This window comes from Brachyhypopomus gauderio, chromosome 15 (genome assembly GCF_052324685.1).
Source record: "Brachyhypopomus gauderio isolate BG-103 chromosome 15, BGAUD_0.2, whole genome shotgun sequence".
Taxonomy (NCBI): Eukaryota; Metazoa; Chordata; class Actinopteri; order Gymnotiformes; family Hypopomidae; genus Brachyhypopomus; species Brachyhypopomus gauderio.
Genome location: NC_135225.1, coordinates 15,959,020 through 15,979,243, shown reverse-complemented (window position 1 = coordinate 15,979,243; position 20,224 = coordinate 15,959,020). Strand labels below are relative to the sequence as shown.

Below are 20,224 nucleotides of genomic sequence, written 5' to 3'. Positions count from 1 at the left end.
AATATCCATTAGTATTAAAATGCCTTGACACTGGAAATGACATATCCACTCAGTGCAGTCTTCAGAACTTGCTGACTTTTGCTGTCTTTAAATGTAGAATAAAGGAATTCAAACAATCCCGAGTCACTTCTGATGGAGGTCCTTCATCAGCTGTGCAAGCAAAGTGTATACCCTCTTGTAACTTGTGTTCATTTTCTCTGACAGGGCTCTAGCTTGATGGCATTCTTAGAGACTGGTTTAGTTGTACTAGGATGAAGATGACTTACATGGAGAAAGCAAAGCATTTCTGTTAAGTTGCATTGGATAAGAGCGTTGAATGCTGTGGATGTAAATGTTTTGACAGTACCAGCTCTAACAGTTTAATAGTGCATAGTCACTTGTACTGACATCTGAACACACAATGATAAATGGTTTTAGGGCATAATGAGAAGTAAAGGTAAACATAACTGTCACGGTACAGCCCCTGACCCCTCCCTTTTGGGCGTGTGTTTGTTGTCTACGTCTAGACGTCTGCATCTGTGGATCTTCGTAGGTGTGGTTGTGTCGGAATGTGTTCATCAGTCTCACCTGTGGCTCGTCTCATGATCACTCGGGGCTTATGTGGTTTGTCGTTCGCGCAGTGTCCCGTGCTTGTCTTTGTTAGAGTCATTCATGTTTGAGTCAGTTCCACTTATGTGTGAGTGTTTTACATGCGCTGTCTGCACTATTTGTAAAATAAAAGTGACGTTTGAGGATGAAACGGTGTACTCGTGCTTCGTCCATCTCCCTGCGCCCAGCGTCACAATAACTAACTTTTTGCTGGTTACTTCTGCGGATTTTATGACAATAGTATACTGCAGTCAGTACTCCTGCCTCATTAATGCTTTTTGGATATTTATTGTTTGATTTACTTAGGAGAGAATTACTTTTTCCCAATAAATATAAGTGCTTAACGGTATTTTTAATAATTGTGATGACATTCAGTGCATGTTGATAATGTAGTTTAGCTATTATCCAAACATCTCACATTCAGTCCAGACATGAAGTGACCGGATGCGGTTTGAACATTGCAAATTCCAATTCCTCAATTGCTGAAGTGGCAACACCCCAAATGTTTTGCTTTCTGAGTATGCTCAAGACATACTTTATGAACTCGTTATAACTGTTTAAAAATTCAGTTTTTGTCCCTTTCTAATTCTAATGAATGAATATTCCATGTCAGCTTATTATTTTCTAAGCACTTTCCTCTTCTTTTAGATTAATAACTGTAAGACTAAAAAGGCATTTAAAGGTTCAATAGTATTATTTATTCTCACATTGTAGTCTTTTTCATATACACATGTTGTGTTACTTATGATTTAGATTTAGTTACACTGGTCATGTAGAAACAATAATTTATCTACAATTCCTTGAGGTTGTTTTTGTGAATAGCTGTTTATTTTTAAACTAGATCAATTTGGTAGCTATTATGTTAAAACAAATAAAAAAATTGAACACATAATTAGGTTTAGTGATTATTCTTGTGCTATTGATTGCTGCTATGTTGGCAGGTATGTGATTCCAGTGTGTTCTTTTTTAGGAATGTGAAGGCAGCACAATTTCCCTTTGCCTGCTCAGTCACTGGGGAAGACAGTGAACTCCCAATCTCAAACAAAGAGCTTTTCAACAGTATGGGAATGGAGCAGCACAGAGTCATGGGTAAAGAGGTTAAGGAAGAGCAAAACCGACTGAAAGGCACTACGGTTAGTAACATAGTTATATAACTCTTATAATTGTCTTCTCCATCTCTTGATTTTTTTGTCATTGAGGCTTTTTGATACTCCACAAAAAGGTTCAATCATTTGAATTTAAATGGGTTTAATGTGTTCATTAAACACATACCATAATCTGCTGAATATTTGAGGTATAGCAACATTAAGTAAAAGAACACCTAAATATTCACTGTAGCATGATTCTCCATTATCAACACAACAGCATTTGGACATTTTTACAGCTTATTAATTTCATTTTATTTTGTAATGAATACACAAATCCTCAAGAAGAACTATCCAAAATGATATTTACACTAACTTAAATCTGGAAAGTTGCGTGAGGAGTAGTATGACTGACTTACCAGAAAAAACTGCACTTTAACTCCATACTCCCAAATCTAATAGTTTTCATATCCACTCACACTAAGGCTGAAACATATGCAGGCTCCAAATGCAGGTGGCTTAAGGAAAAACCCATGGGATTAATACAGTGATAATATAACATGTACTGGCTGTTATTAGCAGGCATGAAATGGCTCAGAAAGTAATTTATATGTTTTCTTCATTGAGAATAATACATCTTGTGCTGTATTATTGGGTGTTTGGGTACTACTTACCTTACAGTTTAAGATGCCCGCATTGCCATAAATAAGTCAGAAAACTTAAAGGCTGGCAAAATATAGAGTATAATAGCACTGGCCAGGTGCATCATGGAATCTTGCTTATAAATAACTTAAAGTTTTGTGTTTAATTTTTGACTGGTGGAAGTTAGCTTTTTTTAGCACCTTGACTAACATACTTCATGGGCTTTACAATCACTGGCTGCTCCTGAAAGTATAGTTGATGCAGCCCTATGTTATTCAATAATGGCTACCAAATGCAGCAGTGGCACATTTCATCTGAACCTGATATGGGGTCACAGTTTTGGGTTGACAAAATCATATTTCATATTATCATAATCTATATTATATCTATAATACAAAGGTTGCATCCATTATCTATAACGCACAGGTTTTCTCTGTGCATTATCTTCTCTTCTCTACTATTCTCTTCCAACATTCAGAAAAGTGGCCAAGGAAAACAAAAAAGACAAAGGCAAAAAGACACAGGCATCTGGATATATTGAGTCATTAATAATTTGAATAATTGATTATTAGATCTTTACAAATTTTTCACAAACAATATTCATATTACATGTTATGTCTATAATAAAACATTAACTGGCGGTAAAACAAAAACTCCAAAAACACCATTTCCATTGTGGTGCCTTATAGAGGTGTGCCAAAAAATCGATTCATATATCAAAAATCGATTCTCATTTACTACGATTCAGAATCGATTTTAAATGTCCCAAAATCGATTCTAAGTCGTGGTGAAATATCGCGTTACGTAATTACAAAATTACGCGAGACTTTATGCAGCATGTTCTGGGACACACTCATGCGCGGAAAAGTTTCAAAACACATGGAGGAAAGAGATATTCAACCTGCCTGGTCTTCATTTAAGGCAAAAATATGGGTTCATTTTGGTTTTTACCGAATGCCGGGGAAGACCGAACTGGACACAATGTAGCTCGTGTGCAAGGCTTGTGTAACGCGGTGAGCACGGGAGCGTTAATATAGAGAAGGGTGAGAAATAATATAGAGAAGGGTGGACCCAAGTGCCGGCTCGCAAGATCAAGACGTTTGACACTCGTCAAATGTATTAGCGAGAGGGAAACGCGCACAGCGAGCCAGAACGAACAAACAAAACAACACGGAAGACTCAACGCGCAAGAGAAAAGAAAGCAAAACCGTGAGGGCACGGAGTAAATAGAAACAAAAAACCAATGCGGAAAATACAGCGCGTGAAAAATAACACTCAACCGTAGTGAGACGGGAGGAAGAAACAAAATAACAACAGTAACTAAAAAACAGCGCGGATAAATGCAACGCGAAAACGAAACCAAGGACACCAGCAGAAGTAACTGGCAAAAAAAATGCTGCAGCAAAATAAAACTCTTCCCAAAAATAAAGGCAAAACGGTTAGGAAGACATACAGGATTGGGAAAACTTGAGATGGGTCAGAAAGCGATGCATGAGATACTCGAATAAGTAAAGAGAAAGCATAACAGAGAGAGGTGGCGAGACACCATTAAACGATAAGCAATCACAGAGAAAGCAGAGACTGGCTGAGAACGTACGGTTACGTCGGTTTAGTCTGGGACTGATTCTGGTGCCCCTAGTGACGGCTGGGGGAACTGCATCCGAGCCAGCCCTGACAGCTCGCAAAATGAAGTTCAAGAATTTTGGTAACAACAAAAACCATTTTATTTTACCAAAGCACTTAATTTTTGTTAATTAAATGTGAAAGACACTTAATTTTCTGTATTTGTCGTTCTGTCTTGCAAAGCAGACTGTAGTAGATCATGCAGATTTTATAGACTGAAGCAGACATTTTTATAAATCAAATCGTTTTTTGAATCGAAAATCGTTTTGAATCGAAAATCGATTTTTGAATTGAATTGTGGCCCCCAAAATCGGAATCGAATCGAATCGTGAGATAGTAAACAATTCCCACCCCTAGTACCTTATCAGAGTTGTATAGTAACGAAGTAGAACTACTTCACTACTGTACTTAAGTACTAAAATGCAGTATCCGTACTTTACTGGAGTATTATTTTTTTCTCCTACTTCCACGTTTACTTCACTACATATTTTCCATCAGTTTAATACTTCTACTCCGATAAATTTTTTACGTGCTGTATAGTTACTCGTTACAATCATAAACATGTTAGCTGGCGCTGTCACCGGGTCAAGCGATCAGGCTGTCGTATGAGAACTGCGCATGCTCCGGTCGCGTCTCGTTTACTCTGCTGCTGCCTTCACTGAACACTTGAGCTTCGTATTCTAGGTTCACTTGACAAGTCGTGACTGCCACGAAATCATGCATTCACGGTGGCTCCGCCCATGCGCGTTGAACACGCGCGCGGTTGCGAGGTCGTGCACCTCTCGATATTTGTGCGTGCAAAATTACAAGGTGGAATTCATGCACTTGTACGGCACTTTGAAGGTCCATTTTCAGTATTTTCCAGCACGTTCAGCTTATTCATTCATTCTCCGAACCGCTCAATTCCGCTAGTCGTGGTCACGGGGGGGCTGGAGCCAATCCCAGCATCTCTGGGCGAAGGCAGGGTACACCATGGGCAGGTCGCCAGTCCACCACATGGCCAACACACACGCACGCACTCACACCTATGGGCAATTTAGAGTGATCAATCAACCTAACACGCATGTCTTTGGACCATGGGAGGAAACCGGAGTACCCGGAGAAAACCCACACAGGCACAGGGAGAACATGCAAACTCCACACAGAGCAGCCCAGACCGAGAATCGAACCCTGCCTTGCTGTGAGGCGACAGCGCTAACCACCACACCACCATACCTTCAGCCTAATTTACATATTTATACAAATACACATATACTTGAAATTATTCCAAATAATTTGCTTTTTATCTCATTAAAAGAGATGGTACAGTGTTTGGTAACAGCAGAAGAGCAGCATAAGTGCTGCATAATAAGTGCTGGTTGGTGTTTTAATGTACATATATTCTTCCTTCCACACCTTCAACATCGAGTGATCGTGGCGGTGAGGGTGAGGAAGGAGACCACCCTGGCCCTACCTAGAGACAGTGTTTGCGTTTGCTGGAGTGAAAGTAAATTCCTATAGGATGAAGTGCCATCTCTGCCTCCTTAACACTAGAGTGGCCCAACAAGTAAATACAAGTAAAAAGAGGGGGAAATATTGGCCTTCAAAAAATTCACCTTCGAAGTAACTTGAAGTATCACATCAATGTAAGTTATAAATATAATGCACAGAAGACACACCAGCTTTAGCTGTCAGTAAGCGCTAGTTAGGTTAGATATCTTAGCTAACTAACCTAATTATGTTCATGACGTGCTGCAGTATTCACTTAACATTAGCTGACAATCATAAAGGCGATGTCACGCTGAGTTGTGTTTTTAGTAACAGTAAGCCATGTCTCTTTTCATGTTGACTAATCATGTGCCCATTGTATTTTTATAGCGTAGTGTTTTTATAGGGTAAGGGCATTTATTGAGGGTAAACGCAGGGCAGTAGTCTCACCCTTAGAATCCGACGGACGGATTTTACGTCCAAAATACACCTTGTTTTCTCAGCTAAATTAAGGCGATCTTGTACTTCTGCATCAAACCTACAACGTAGCGGGACATAGGTTACCTGTTTTTTGTGTGCGAAGTGTTAAGCCCAGTTTTATAAGTTGCTACTTTTTTGTACATACAGAACACTTGTATTTGTGCAGGGTTGCCAACTCTCACGCATTGAGCGTGAGACACACGCATTTGACCGTTTTCACACGCTCTCACGCCACACTTCCGATATCTCACGCCGAAAAAAAAAATCCAGTTTATTTACCTCAGATCCACATATATGATTCAATAAGTTACTAGTTCGCTAGCTCTGGTGCCATCCACCGGATATATAACACTGAATCTGTGTCCATTTTACGTTCGCCACCCCCCCCGCTCAACAAAATACACTCGCCACCGGCTCCAGGTTAAAATCTCACTCCAAGCGAACGTCAAAAGTTGGGAACCCTGTTTGTGGTCTTTGGCATCTTTGATTTGTAAGTGATATATAAAAACTATTGATAATCAAACTTTGACGGCTTTCTTTAATTAGTTCAATACACAATACTCGTACTTTTTACTTTCAGTACTTGAGTAATAAATTTTAGAATAAACTACTTGCAATACTTAAGTACAAAAAATGCTGAATACTTCTGTACTTATACTTAAGTAAAGTTTTTAAAGAACACTTCAACTTCTACTCAAGTGACTTTTTTGATAGAGTACTTGTACTTTTACTCAAGTATGTGTTTCTAAAATACCACATTAGGGAGCTGATGAAAAATATAGCTGTCACGGTGTGTAACCAATTTTGCTCAGGCTTCCTGGATTGTGTTGACTTGGTTTGCACTAATTAGAAAATCTAGCAAGCTTGAGTAAAATTCTGGTGAAGACTTTTACTTTCTGAACCTGGAATGCCCACCTCTGCCTGATAGCAATGATGAGGGGGAAGAGAACAAGGGTGGGGCGTGAAGTCAGACACAAAAAAAGTTATTTCAAAATAAAGATACACAAAGACAAAAACCAAGAAAAAATATTAAAACCAGAGGGGTTGCCAAGGAAACTGTGACATGATGCAGCCCCTGACTACTCCCTTTGGGTGTGTGTTTGTTGTCCATATATGTACTTCCATGTGTGGTCCAGTGTGTGTGTGTGTGTGTGTGTATGAATCTGTGTTATTCTTGTCACCTGTTCCTTGTCTCATCAGCGTCATGTCTTGTTTGTGTCTGTGTATTTTAGAGTGTGTATTAGTCTACGTCATTGTCAGTTCTTGTATTGCGTTTCACCGTGTGAGTATTCTGTGTTACTAATAGCACTATTCTTTGCCAATTAAACAAATATGTTTATGTTTAACTACGTGTTGTCAGCTTTTTGCCTCAGCCTCGCATTGTTACAATACAAACCGGATTCCGAAAAAGTTGGAAAACTAAACAAATTGTTAATAAAAACAGAATACAATGATGTGGAGATGGCAAATGTCAATATTTTATTCGTGTTAAAACTGTTTATGTCAATTTCTTGTGTCCCTGCTTTAAACAGGGTGAGATGTTTTCCCACTGTGTTCAAAAGTGTTGTTCTTTTTCTGTTACTTCACCTGAGTGGCCATAAAGAGGATAGTTTATAAATGGGGCATGAGCAGGTTTTTTGACAGCAGACTGGATCAGGCATTCTGCCTCCTTTCTCATACACCTTCTCTGGGAATAGAAAATGAGAGTGGAAAATGGGCACAGAGTGCCTAACTGTGGCTAATCCATAAAGCAAATATGTATCACAAATGGGAGGATGAGAGAGAGAGAGAGCAAGAAACAGACTGAGAGAGAGGTGTGTTTGAGGGAGAGATACAAAACAGCGTGTGTATGTGTTTTGCTGTAAACATCAGGCTGTTCAGTCTCTTTACAGTTTTTCCTAATAGGCCTGTCTCCACGCTGACACAATAATGAAAACATTATTTACTAGTATTGTTTTCTAGACTTGTGTTAATGCCTCTGTACTGTCCTCTTTTACTCTCACAACTTAGTCTAGGTCAGCTAGTCCAGGTCATTAGCCTTGGTCTGTTTTGGAGTGCTAGGCTGTCAAATGCTGTAATATGCCAGGCTGCTTCTCCACCAGCATTTTTATTTAAGATCTGATATTAACTGAAAATGTTGGACATAATGTTTAATGCTGGACACAATTTAGGGTGAAGTATATGGTGGTTTGAGAGAGTAGCCTTGCTATGTTGACTTTTTCCTGTGTTGATTTTCTCCTGTGGTGTTGTCTTCACTCAGTCCCAAGGCTTTGAAACTGTTAACCTTTTTTTATGTCCATGACACTTGTAAGGGTAAAATTCCTATGAGAAAGGACCACCATGTTTTTAAATTAATGTCTGCAGAATATCAAGACATTCTTTCAAGTATTCCATTTAATTCACATGAACAAAATGACCCAACATCCATTTGCAAATGAAAGTCTTAATTTATGATTTTCTCTCCCAGGGGGGCAGAAGCTTGGACATACCCAGGAAGTCCCTGGACATCCAGCAGGAGCCTCAGCCAAATACAGCGGGGAGCTTGGGGAATACTTGTGCCAGTGAAGTCAGCACAGGGTTCCAGGACCAGGGCAAAAGGTGGTGCAACATTCAGCTTGGCTTGCCCCCATTTCCCAGACAAATGTGTTTCTGAGAGAAACAGTTAGTGAATGCTGCTTAAAGGAAGTGCTGTGTTTTTGCTTTGCAGTGGGACGCTGCCAAAGGCCCACAGCCACCCACAGCTCCATGAGCAGCTCCAGAAATTTACTGTGTCTGCAGACAAGGTGCCCATTTATGACTCCATCGTTACACATGTAGCAGATGTCTTACATGGGTGGCACCAATATATCTAGCGGATATATTGATTAATTATGAGTTATGAAACAGGGCACCATCCTGATCGCTCAGGAAACAAAATTTGGAGCCAAGTAAAGGCTGGGATTACTATCATGATAAGCTATGAGGGGGCTTTGCACTTTCATATAAGTCTCGTCTGACATAAGCATGTAATACAGGTTGAATGTTGGCACGATCAACCTAGAGTACAATGATAATAATAATAATAATAATAATCTTTATTTGTATAGCACCTTTCATACATACATGAAACTTAAAGTGCTTTACAGAATAAAAAAAACATTAAAAGGAAGCAAAGATAAGAAGACAAAAAGAAAATATTAAAGGAAATTGAAGATAAAAATGAAACAACATAATAGAATAATGTAATAAAGTCACAAATTATAAAATAGACAAAATAATGTAATTAAGTAAATAAGATGGCAAAACTATTAACATAATAGAACAGACATAAAATGTAACTAAATAAAATAATGTAAAAAAGTAAAGAGAACTATAACATTTGGCGCATCATAAAGAGGAAGGTGCGATGAAGGTCCCAGACGATTGAACAGTTAGAGGCCAGTAAACCTTTTATCTGTGATTTGTGTTCTATTCTGAATAAAATACTAGATGCTGGCATCTCCACATCATTGCATTCAGTTTTTATTCACAATTTGTTTAGTGTCCCAACTTTTTTGGAATCCGGTTCATATAAAGGTATGCTTATGTGTACTTTATATGTAAATGTATTTTAACCCGTTAAACTTCAGTAATGCTGGAGGAAAATATTATGTAGGTAAGCTAGACCTGATTAGTTTTAGACTTTAGACTAATTAAGTTTCAAATTCAATTTCACTTGGTTAGTAATACAAAGCAAAGAACAGTTAAGCTGTCTTTGATTTCAAAACTTAAAGGATTGATTAACTTTAATCACTTTACTACCAATCAGTAAAAGTGAATCTATAACAACATTGATATTAATAACTCAATTTCAATCACTTATAGGTAATGGCTTTGTAGATTAAAGCAATACATAGACAAGCCATAATATTTCAATCTTCATAGTATTTCTCGTTCTGATCATTTATTTGTATTGAAAATTCACCGTACAACCGTACGATGGAGGCATAAAGCTAAGTCTCAAAAGGCAAGGGCTAACTCTCCAATGCTAGCCAGCTTAGAAGTTGTTCCCTCCCTACTAGGGAACGAAGCACTTCAACAGTGACGTGTGTTTGTCTTACACAACTATACTTAAGGCCTCAACGGCAAGAGAAGCCGTGCGAGGGAGACAAAGAGTTCACTTTCACAATACGAGAGGCTTAATTGGAGGTTGAAAGGAAAACCCATCCATGGGCGCTCAACTGTCAAAATTTTCAAAGGCAGACTGGACTCAACACGCTGTCTTGGAGCATGGATCTTGGCCTTGCAGTTGGCGTTTACATGACCCGGGGACCTTTCTCAAGTTAAGTTCTCAGACATTCACTTCAGGCTGCTCCCAACTTCCTTGGATAGTGAAGTCTGCGCAGGATGTCAAAGCGGTGGCCTAGAGGTGCTCAGTCGAACTTTCGTCTGCGTTTGTTATCTTGATGTTGACTAGGTCTACACTGAATATTAACTAGAATCAATATTTCAAGCAGAATTAACTTTAAATGTGAAATGAAAATAAAATAACTTTAAAAGGCTAGATGATTTAGAGCAAACTTCACTAAAACGACATAAAAATGTCGTTTTAAGTACTTCTTTTGTCTCAAGAGGATCTTCCATAGAGCCTGGAACAAGTAGCAATGTTCTGGCTTTGGTCCGACTCAACTCCGGAGGCTGGGATCAGTAGGGGTGTGATCGTAGTAAACGTATTGATCAGTTACACTGCTGACTATTGAAATGTACTTAATAAATATTCATTACCTCTGTCACAAAAAGAGGGTTTTCTTAAGAGAGAGAGGGTAGGAGTGTTGAAATCACAGGATTTCCCCAGGTCCAGGTAACACATAATGACAAGTTGACTAGAGAGAAGACAGTAACATAGATGACAAAGATGCCCTCTATTCCTGACTATACCAGGGTTCTAAGAATCTCTGAAATTTTGCCTTCTTGGAGATGAGTATTGATGAATATCAGAAGGGGAGAGGCAGTTGGGGCTGCAGCTGTGGAAAGACCAGATAAGATTAATTCCACAAATTTATGGGTAATGGCCCTTCCTGAGTTCCTCAGCAAAAAGGTTGCAGAAACCATTTCTTGGAGATTTTAATTTCTTGTTGCAGGACCCTTTAAGGGACCAGAGACGGTTAATGAGTCAACTTTATGACACTTCCCGTGATTGTGGCCTGTAGGCCCTCAGAGCAAGGGATTAGAAAATCGTCTGCTTTCTCCACTACACCCATCCGTTACAGAACCAATAATACTTTAAAAACAAACATTTGGCATGCTCTCATCTGTCTAGTCCAATCAGCTTAGACAGGAAAAATAGATTTCCAAATAAATGTCAGGAACCTCTTCCTCTCCTGTTTAGCTTGCTTGGTCTGAATGGAACCAATCGTCCGAGTTAAGGTCATGGAAGTGAAGAGTAGGGAGTGGGCATATTAATAATCTTGTACATATGTGCTGTTTTTTTTTTTTTGTTTTTTTTTTCTTCATTTGTTTATGACACACTGTTCAGTGTATGCACCAGTGTTAGCCTCTAATAGAATTGCTGACTTCCAGGGATTGTTCAGGCCTTGAAAGCTCTGCCCTACAGTAAACCCATCTGTATAAAGCAACCAGCAGTTTCAAAGCCAGACAGACTTCTTCCAGTAGTCATTCTGTGTACTATTCAATCCTACCTTCCTGCTTCCTTGCAGAATCTCACACCTCATCTAATTTCCCCTGTTTTTTCCTGTATCCCTCAGACCCTCTCATGGCTCAAAGACAGCATCACCATGGCAACACATGTCTGCAGCAGTGCTGCAGGTCCCAGCAGTTACAAGGCAGCCAAGAGGTACCAAGCTTCTCTGGAACAGGACATCCTGTCAAACAAAGCTCGCATAGAGCTGGTCAAGAAGGTGAGGTTACCAGAGGGCTGTGGCTGTTACTAAATTGTTCTCACTGGTTTTAAGCCAGTTTGTTGTTTAACCACAGGAAGGACATAGCCTGGTGCGGGCTCAGCACCCTGGCAGTTCTAAGATCCAGGAGTTTCTCAGCCAGCTGGAAGTTCTGTGGGAGGAACTTAAGAGACGCCACCAAAGGAACGGAGAAATCCTACAGTGCTCAGAGGAACTCAACTACAGGGTAGTTACATGGGCTAATGAAGCGTTTTATGGAAGGGTTTGGTTGATGGATGTGTTTTACCGGAGTCTTCCATAGTATTCCACATTAAACTATTTGTGACACGATGTTTCCAGGTAGTTCCAAAGTCCACACTATGACACTATGATGATTTTTATACTCTCTCTCTCTCTCTCTCTCTCTGTAGGCAGTTAGGCTGCTACAGGCACTGGGCAGTCTGGAGGCCTGGCTAGATGCAGTGGTGCTGTCCATCAGAAGGGCCTCTTTGGCAGGAGACCATGAGTCTGTTAGTGTGGCTGAGCGAGAGAGCAGTCTACTGGAAAAGGAGCTGGAGACACGCAGCCTGGATCTCCACAACCTTCAACAAGAGTTGGAAGCTCTCCAGAGCCAGAGACACCTCTACACCCAGCTACTCCCTTCACGCATGGAGCAAGTGGAAATAAAGTGTGTAACCCTGCAGAGAACCATCAGTCCAACTCTGATGGATGTTCATCATCACTCTTTTATCAAGCTTGGTAGTTTAGTATTTTGTCACTATGTCCAGACTTGGCATTTATGTTCCTTCTGTTCCTTGCTGAAGACATAATGTATTGTTTTCTCCAATTTTTTACACCTTGGAAGCTGTCACTCATACAACAAAATATAGTAATACTGACTCTCATGGCATATAACTTACTCCTGGTACTGTATGTCATATTTATTCTTTTACAGTTTATTAAGTATTTTACTAAGGTTACTGCTTACATTGTGATCCACCCACAATTGTACATGCAAACCGTACTCTAGTTTCAAATTTTTGGTTGCATCTGTAGGTGATGCAGTTTTTTCTTCTCATAAAGGTTCACTAGACCAGATATAGCTCTGCCTATAAACCATGTCCCCTAAAGAAATCAGAGAGAGAATGACTCTGCATGATTGATTGCAGTTATGACTTTTTTGGAGCCACTGTATTTCTGTGATTCTTTCTGATACTTTCTGACATTCTTCAATGTCAGATATGTAAATATATTTGAATTGGACTAAATCCATACACATTAAAACATCTACAGTAGAAATGTATATGAAAATTACATTTAACATTTGGGGCCTGTGCTTGTTTATAACCTATAAGAGCTATATCAGAGTTTGTATAATGTTTCTCCCTATTGTAATGCTAATGGACAATGTGTTGATATTTTAATTACTGTTTTATTTATGTTTGTTGTTGTGTTTCAGGTTTAGAACTGTACAGATGGCACTGACCCAACAGAGCTCCGAGTTAAAAGACACACGCATGCTGACAGAGTTTCTAGAGAGAGTGGAACTGGAGGAGAGCCACTATGGCATTGTGGGACAGGTCTGACCCAAACCACAGTACACTGTCAACACAGTGACAATGCTATTTAATTTATTGCTGAGGGTCTTGTTTGATGTGTTACATTTCTCTAGGTATTTCAGAAAGTCCTTGATGCTGAAAGCATGAATTCAACACTGAATCAAATGTACTTATACACAGGATAAAATGTCAAATATCCTATCCATTAGAGTACATACAGGGTCCAGATTGCTCATTTTATAAAAGAACCAATTACCTCACAAGCTCTTCACAAAGGTCATCAGATGGGCACCTTGTATCTTATATCTTATATATATCTTATATCTATATCGTCTTATATCTGCCTGCCGACCATGTTCAATCACCTCAGCCACCAAACTGTATTTCTTCTTCTTTCAAATGCTTTATCAAAACATTTCACATAATAAGAACATAATAATTGCATCTCCACATAAGACAAACCAACCTTTCTTGAGAAATTAAGCTAGTACGTTTGTGGCTCTACTGTTAGTAATGGTTGTGGTTATACTGTAATGGTTGTGGCTACATTTTAACACACTGTAAAGTATTTTCATGCTTTGGTTTTGCGACCACTGCAGAGTGATCTGGACTGTGCATCACCTCTGTTGGCATTGCAAGGGAGCAGAAACAGCGAGTCCCTGGTTGAAAGTCTTGGGGACCCTGTAGGGGAGCTGAGGGAGGCCATGGAAATGCTCAATGACACAGCACGAGAAAGAGACCGTTCACAGTCACATGACCAGAGCATTCAGGAACTTATCAGCAGGGTAAAACTATAAGACACAATAACCTACACAGTATAATATTCTGTGATGTTCAGATCTCAGTACTTGAGGGTGAAGCTTGTGAATCTTTAGCTTTTATATAGCATAATCATGACCATTTAAGCCATACAGAGTTAGTTTGGTCCAAGGCTCATATGTTGTGACTTCAAGTTAAATCTGTCAAATCTTAAAACCAGGCCACATTTAAAAAAACAAACATGCTACATAGCTTACTGCTTTTGCTAGCAGTACTTTGAGAAACTATCACAACATTCTTACATTTCTTACCAATGATTTCCTGTATCCTAGCACTCCATAGTTGCAACAAGGGTGGAGCAGTGTCTACAGCGCTGCATGGAGCTGGCTGTTGATATGTTGGATATGGAGAGTGAGATGGCTGTCCGCTGTGAGCCAGAGCACTGTGGCCTGGACAGCCTACAGGAGCAGCAAGATCATTTGGAGGTGAGCTAGCCAGTCAATAGGAACATGTTAGGGAATTCTCAATTGCAAATAAGAGCTAATAGAAGATGTGACTATCATTTGAAAAAAGAGGAAATATTGCTAGATTAATTTTCATACACAAATTTTGGAAAATGATGAGCTCTGAAATACTTTTTGAAGGCATTTCATGTCTATAAATCTAATTTAGTTGTCTGTCCAGGGGTTTTAACCAAGCTCTTCATTTTCCCAATGGAAGCATAAAGCCACTCAATCTGTCCTGTATGCATCTTGTTTGTGATGACATAGTGGGTTATGGGTGTTAATGTAATAGCTACAGCCAGACCTGTCCCATCTCTCATGATGCCTTTACATTAGGACATTTTTACTACAGTCTGTTTCCTGTTTGGGCCACGTCTCCCATCCATTGTGGGCCCGCTGGGCCTCTCTTTGGAGAGAGTTAATGAAGTCAGCTGCAGCATATGATCCCACACAGTCTCCACAAAACTTTATTACTCACAGAGGATATCACTACTTGTGAAAATGTGCTTCAGTACATTATATGTGTATGTGTCTTGACCTCTATAAAACTATGTTTTTAATTAATTTATGTCAGCGATGGTTTGGAAGAATGTGTGCCTGGGTGTGTTCATGGGTATAAAATACATGGGGGCTCTACACTGTAACTCATATTTGGGCAGCTTATGTTTATCACATGCATGCACAACTGTTTGGGTCTGATAGCACTGAAGGGTAATAATGACCTAATCGTTCATATTGAAATAGACTTGCTGTCATGCTAATGGCATTCCACAGACTCTGCACCCCATGTGAGAAACAATGTGAATTATTGCTCCCTTGAAGCCTGTTGCACCATTAATTACAAGCCTCAAAAAACTGCAGAGAGAGAAAGCAAGATATACAGACACTCAACATATGTACAGCATATGGTCTCTTACACAGAAAAAGCCCAGAATATGTAAAACCGGGGCACAGCATATGTAAATGTGAACTAAATCAGAATGAACAAATACATTTTGAATGTTATTATTCATAAATTGCCATGTCATGTTTCAGTCCTGTAGTTTTACACTTTGTAATTCAGTTGTTCTGCACACTGATTTGTGTCATTAAAGGGCGTTTTAAGCTTTTTTTTCATGCACACCTACAAAATGTGTTCTTGCCCCTGACAGTCTGACTATGTAACACTGAAGGAGGAAGTTGAGGCTATGGAGAATCTGTCTGCACGCCTGGTGGACTTGTGTCCAGAAAGAGTGCACACACTGGTGTGCAAGGTTCAGAGTAGCCTGGAGGCCTGGGATGAGCTGGCCAAGAGTAAAGCTGAAAACCGGAGCAGGCTGCTGCAATTTAGCCACCTTCGCCAATTCTTCAGAAACTACCTGGCAATGATGTATGTAATATTTAAACTTTATGCATTTTCTTTGGAAGTGGCACTTACATTATGACTTTATTAACTAAAAAGAAAGTTCTATAAACTGTGATGAAGCTTTATGGAAGAGGTTTGACAAGTGTGGCGAATATGTATTTATTTTGTGTATCACTGGAGTGCTAAAATATTACTCTTTTACTCAGTTCCCATCCTGCATGTCTTTTTCCCACATGCAGATCTTGGACAGAAGACACCCGTTCCCGCATATTCTCGGAGAGTTCTCTGCGCCGAGGCCAAGAGAACCAGGGCTGTTTGGTTGAGCTTCTAGACAAGCAAATAGAACAGAAGTTTCAGGAATTTGACATTCTTGCAGTTGCAGGAAAGAAGCTACTTGATGAGGGCCACCACTTGGCCAAGATGGTGAGCTCTAATTACTTGGATTAAAGGCCATGTGGTAATTTTTTTCTAAAAAGTCAGTTTTGATGTTTACTGTTAAGGATCTATGAACTAATCTTCCTAAAGATCAAAGAGAGGATGGAGGAGCTGAGAAGCATGCTGGGATGGATCCTAGTCCACTGGAGGGCCCAGAAGATCCAGTGGCTGAACAGGAATATAGCAGAGGAACCACAAGACGATGCCATTTATTCTGAGGCTACTATCTGCTCTCTTCTAGAGGTTGGGGTTAGGGTTAAAGCCGCAAATCTTATTAAAATAATTGATTGCAAATCAAAGAAATTACCTTACATCTTGATAAAATGTACATTTTTTTAGCTGGAGTCAGGAACATCATCTGAAGACCAACAGAAGACACAGGATGCTGTCACTGTGTCCCTTGGTAGTCTGGAGGATAGGGTACAACAGGATAATGGATATGAGGTGATGGGAAGTGTGACTCTCAATGGCAGTAAGATCCAGAGTGGGTCAGAGGAGCTTGATTCACCATGCTTGGTGCTAAAGGAGCCCAATACATCATCTCTTGGAGGCACAGTCAACCTTATTCTCAGCTTTGGTAACTCAGGGGACAGTGAGGTGCAGGTGCACCAGTCAGAACCTGAGAAGGCTGTGGAAATCTCTGAGGCTGTTCATAGGGTGAGAACAACTACACATGGACTCGCACATATACATTGCAGTTACCAAAAGCAAGAAATTATTACTCTGTATTTGTTTAATCCAGGGGCCTCAAACAAATTTTTACCGTGGGCCACATCAGCATAATCGTTGCCCACAGCGGGCCATATGTAACTTATAAATGTACCTACTCCTTAATGTTAAATATACATCAGAGATATCACATTTACTTCATTCAAAACTTGAAATATCAAATAACTGTGAAAATGACAATTGTGCTTCAAAAACGCTCCCTCTGAAAAACTCTTAGAAGCGTGGGTGATTTTTCAGCCACAACAAAGTTAGCTTTTACAGCTGCATGGCTTGTGGTTGTGACTTTTGCGAACACATTCTGTTGCGATTGCAGTTTGCCTTTTAATTCTTTGGTAATTTGTTGTTTTTCTTGATGCCTAATTTTGGCATACGTAGCTCCGTATTTGATCTCAAAATGCAGACGTAGACTGTACTCTTTGACAACTGTCACCGCTTCATAACACAAAAGACGTACCAGTTTTTCTCCTTGAAGCACAAACATGTATTCACTTTCCCATCTTTCTTGAAACACCCTTCCATCTGCATCAACTTCGCTTCCTGGACATTTTGGGATCATTATTTGTATTTCTCAATTACACTTATTGGGATATTGGGAAAGTTTCGATGTGGAAACACTGCAGTGTCGAGATGCCATCACTTTATGGGTAACATAATTGTGGGAAATGTAGTTTTTAGTCACTGCACATATTTGACTCATTTTTAGATGATTAGGCTGTTTAAGCCCTCACGGGCTACATAAAGTGATGCGGGCCTTGAGTTTGATACCCCTGGTTTAATCAGTTTTCAGTATTACGTACCATTACATTTGTTTCATCAGTTTTCTGCACAAGAGTTACTCTCTCTCTCTGCTAGTTTTTCCTCCCTTGTACTTTGTCAACATTCCTGGTTTTCTTCCTTCCTTCAGCCTACCATGCCTCACTCTTCTGTATATAAAAGCTTTTGGAAACACTGCCAGGGGCTATTTGGTAGTATAAAGCGAAAGAGAAAGGTTTATCATCACAGTGCAGAAGAGGTAAATGAAGCTCTAAGTTGTGATGCTGCATGAATGAGTATTTGGCTGTCGTGTGGTCATGTTGGTGTGTTTTAGTGTGTGCATGATGATTTGCTGTGCGACAGCCTGACTAACCCTAAGAGCTTCAAGGCTTAACCATGTTGTCACTGTGTATCATTGGCCTTCATTATTGTCTTGTTTTGATTCATGTAAAAATCTTAGTATGAATTAAGCTAGGGTAAACGCCTCTATTAAGCTCACTTACCCATTAAGCACACTTGCAACTTTGAACATAAATTATGCTTATACAGAAACAAGTTATTATCCTGCTTGATCACTAAATCAATACATGTAGTACATTTGGAATGTACTTTTAAAATATTAAAATATTTGGAATATGGAATATATATATTCCATACATTGTAAAGCCAGTCATACCAATGCATATTCTGAAAACATCCTGTCAATGTTCCCTCTTCCCGGTGGCCATTTTAAAAGCCACACAAAAACTTTGATCTGGAGAGACCCCTCAGATTTAGAACATTTTAATATATAGCAACTTTTAATTTGGCTATCACCAATTTTTACAAATTTAAGAGATTAATAATTTTAACATAACAGCACAAGTTGGAACTTGGATGCAAGAGAAAGTTATAGTTCAAAAGCATGCTAGTCATATCAGATTGCTGAAGACACCAATGTATTAAATCACACATGATAATTTCTTGTGTTTTACTATTTAGCACATCATTTATTTCCAAATAGATGTGAAATAATATTTGTAGATTGCAGGATTTTTTATAGATTTTGTATCATTTTTACATGAGCTTACAGGGTACAGCAGCAAAAAAAAAAACTGGAGTGCATCAGTGTGAGCACATTGGAGAAAAGCTTAAGTATAAACAAATCAGTATTTCTAGCTTGACTACAAACAGTATATGATTATATAGTACACGGTAAAGAACATGTTTGTGACAAAATACAGATGATAAAATAAAGTCCATTATATTTTAAATGCGAAAGTATTGCTGTCCCCATTAAGCTCAGGGTGCTCCCTTTAAGCTCACCTACATAGACTGCCTATGTGAATAGTTCATTAACAATCATCGTCAAAAACAATCATCGTCAGTTTTCTGTGTAAATTAAGTTAAAATAATAATTATTATTAATTATTAAGTAATTATTTTTACAGACTTTCCATGTCTAAATTCTATTTAAAATTTAAAAGTATTGAAATTATTTACATTAACAATCATTTTAAATGTAAAATATTCTTGTGAACTGTACCCATTAAGCACACCTCAGATTTTTTACTTTTAAACTTTATTTTAAATTATAAAACTATTAACATTAATATTAACATTGTTATATGAGAGATTAATATTTCATTTTAACTTAATATCTCCTGCTAAACAGAATTACTTTTGCTTTAAATATGTCAAATTTTAGATTTGGGTGAGCTTAATAGGGGCATTTACCCTATTTCTTATAATCCATTAAATATACTGAAGGGTCATCTTTAGGACTGTCTACGCCAAATGGGGCCCATTTTCTACTGATTTGATCACTACCTGTGATTATGAACCGATACATTTTATCTTCCAAACCACCAGGCTTATCTTCCAGTTTGTGATCTCTAAAACATAAAATGACATAATTAAAGAGACAAAATTACTTATCTGTTCATTACATCAAAAGAAAGAGTGATTGAAGATAGCTATAGTGCATAACAGAAAATGACTTAAGAGATGTACAGTTAAGAATGAAAAGACGATTGAGGAAATTGCTTCATTTAACTGACCTGGCACAATGTGGGAGATATCAGTATCCCAGGTCATGCATTTTCTCCAAAGCAAATATAAAGCCCCATTTCAAAAGCTAAAATTGTTTACCAAGCTATCCTTGGGAAATGTTGGGGAGTAATTGCAAGGAAAATAAGAATAGTGTGTTTTTTGGAAAATATACAGAGTCAAGAAGCAGGCACATGAGATTGTGTTTAAGCATAACTAAGCCACGCTCTTTATTGTGCTGTACTGATCTTTAGAGGGGTTATTACTCTCTTTTCCACATCATCCAGTAGTATTCTTTTGTGAATTTGTTCTTTCTACTAGAAACTCCCCAAGGAGTCTCACATGAGTTATTTGGCTAAGAACAAGGAGATTT

The 20,224-nt window shown here is 38.9% G+C and overlaps 1 protein-coding gene across 5 annotated transcripts in view; it reads left to right on the top strand.

Annotated features, from left to right (window-relative positions):
- The window catches only part of mymx (myomixer), a 45,034-nt gene that overhangs the window by 13,366 nt on the left and 11,444 nt on the right, over positions 1-20,224 (top strand). For 4 of the 5 annotated variants that reach the window (XM_076974123.1, XM_076974122.1, XM_076974124.1 and 1 more), the window contains exons 11-24: positions 1,559-1,721; positions 8,353-8,483; positions 8,593-8,668; positions 11,609-11,761; positions 11,838-11,987; positions 12,172-12,428; positions 13,200-13,320; positions 13,899-14,084; positions 14,391-14,543; positions 15,713-15,930; positions 16,146-16,329; positions 16,432-16,584; positions 16,681-16,998; positions 17,975-18,082. In XM_076974123.1, the coding sequence (XP_076830238.1) occupies positions 1,559-1,721; positions 8,353-8,483; positions 8,593-8,668; positions 11,609-11,761; positions 11,838-11,987; positions 12,172-12,428; positions 13,200-13,320; positions 13,899-14,084; positions 14,391-14,543; positions 15,713-15,930; positions 16,146-16,329; positions 16,432-16,584; positions 16,681-16,998; positions 17,975-18,082 (2,371 nt within the window). The remainder of the gene's footprint in view (positions 1-1,558; positions 1,722-8,352; positions 8,484-8,592; positions 8,669-11,608; positions 11,762-11,837; positions 11,988-12,171; positions 12,429-13,199; positions 13,321-13,898; positions 14,085-14,390; positions 14,544-15,712; positions 15,931-16,145; positions 16,330-16,431; positions 16,585-16,680; positions 16,999-17,974; positions 18,083-20,224) is intronic. The other variant, XM_076974125.1, reaches the window with a different exon arrangement.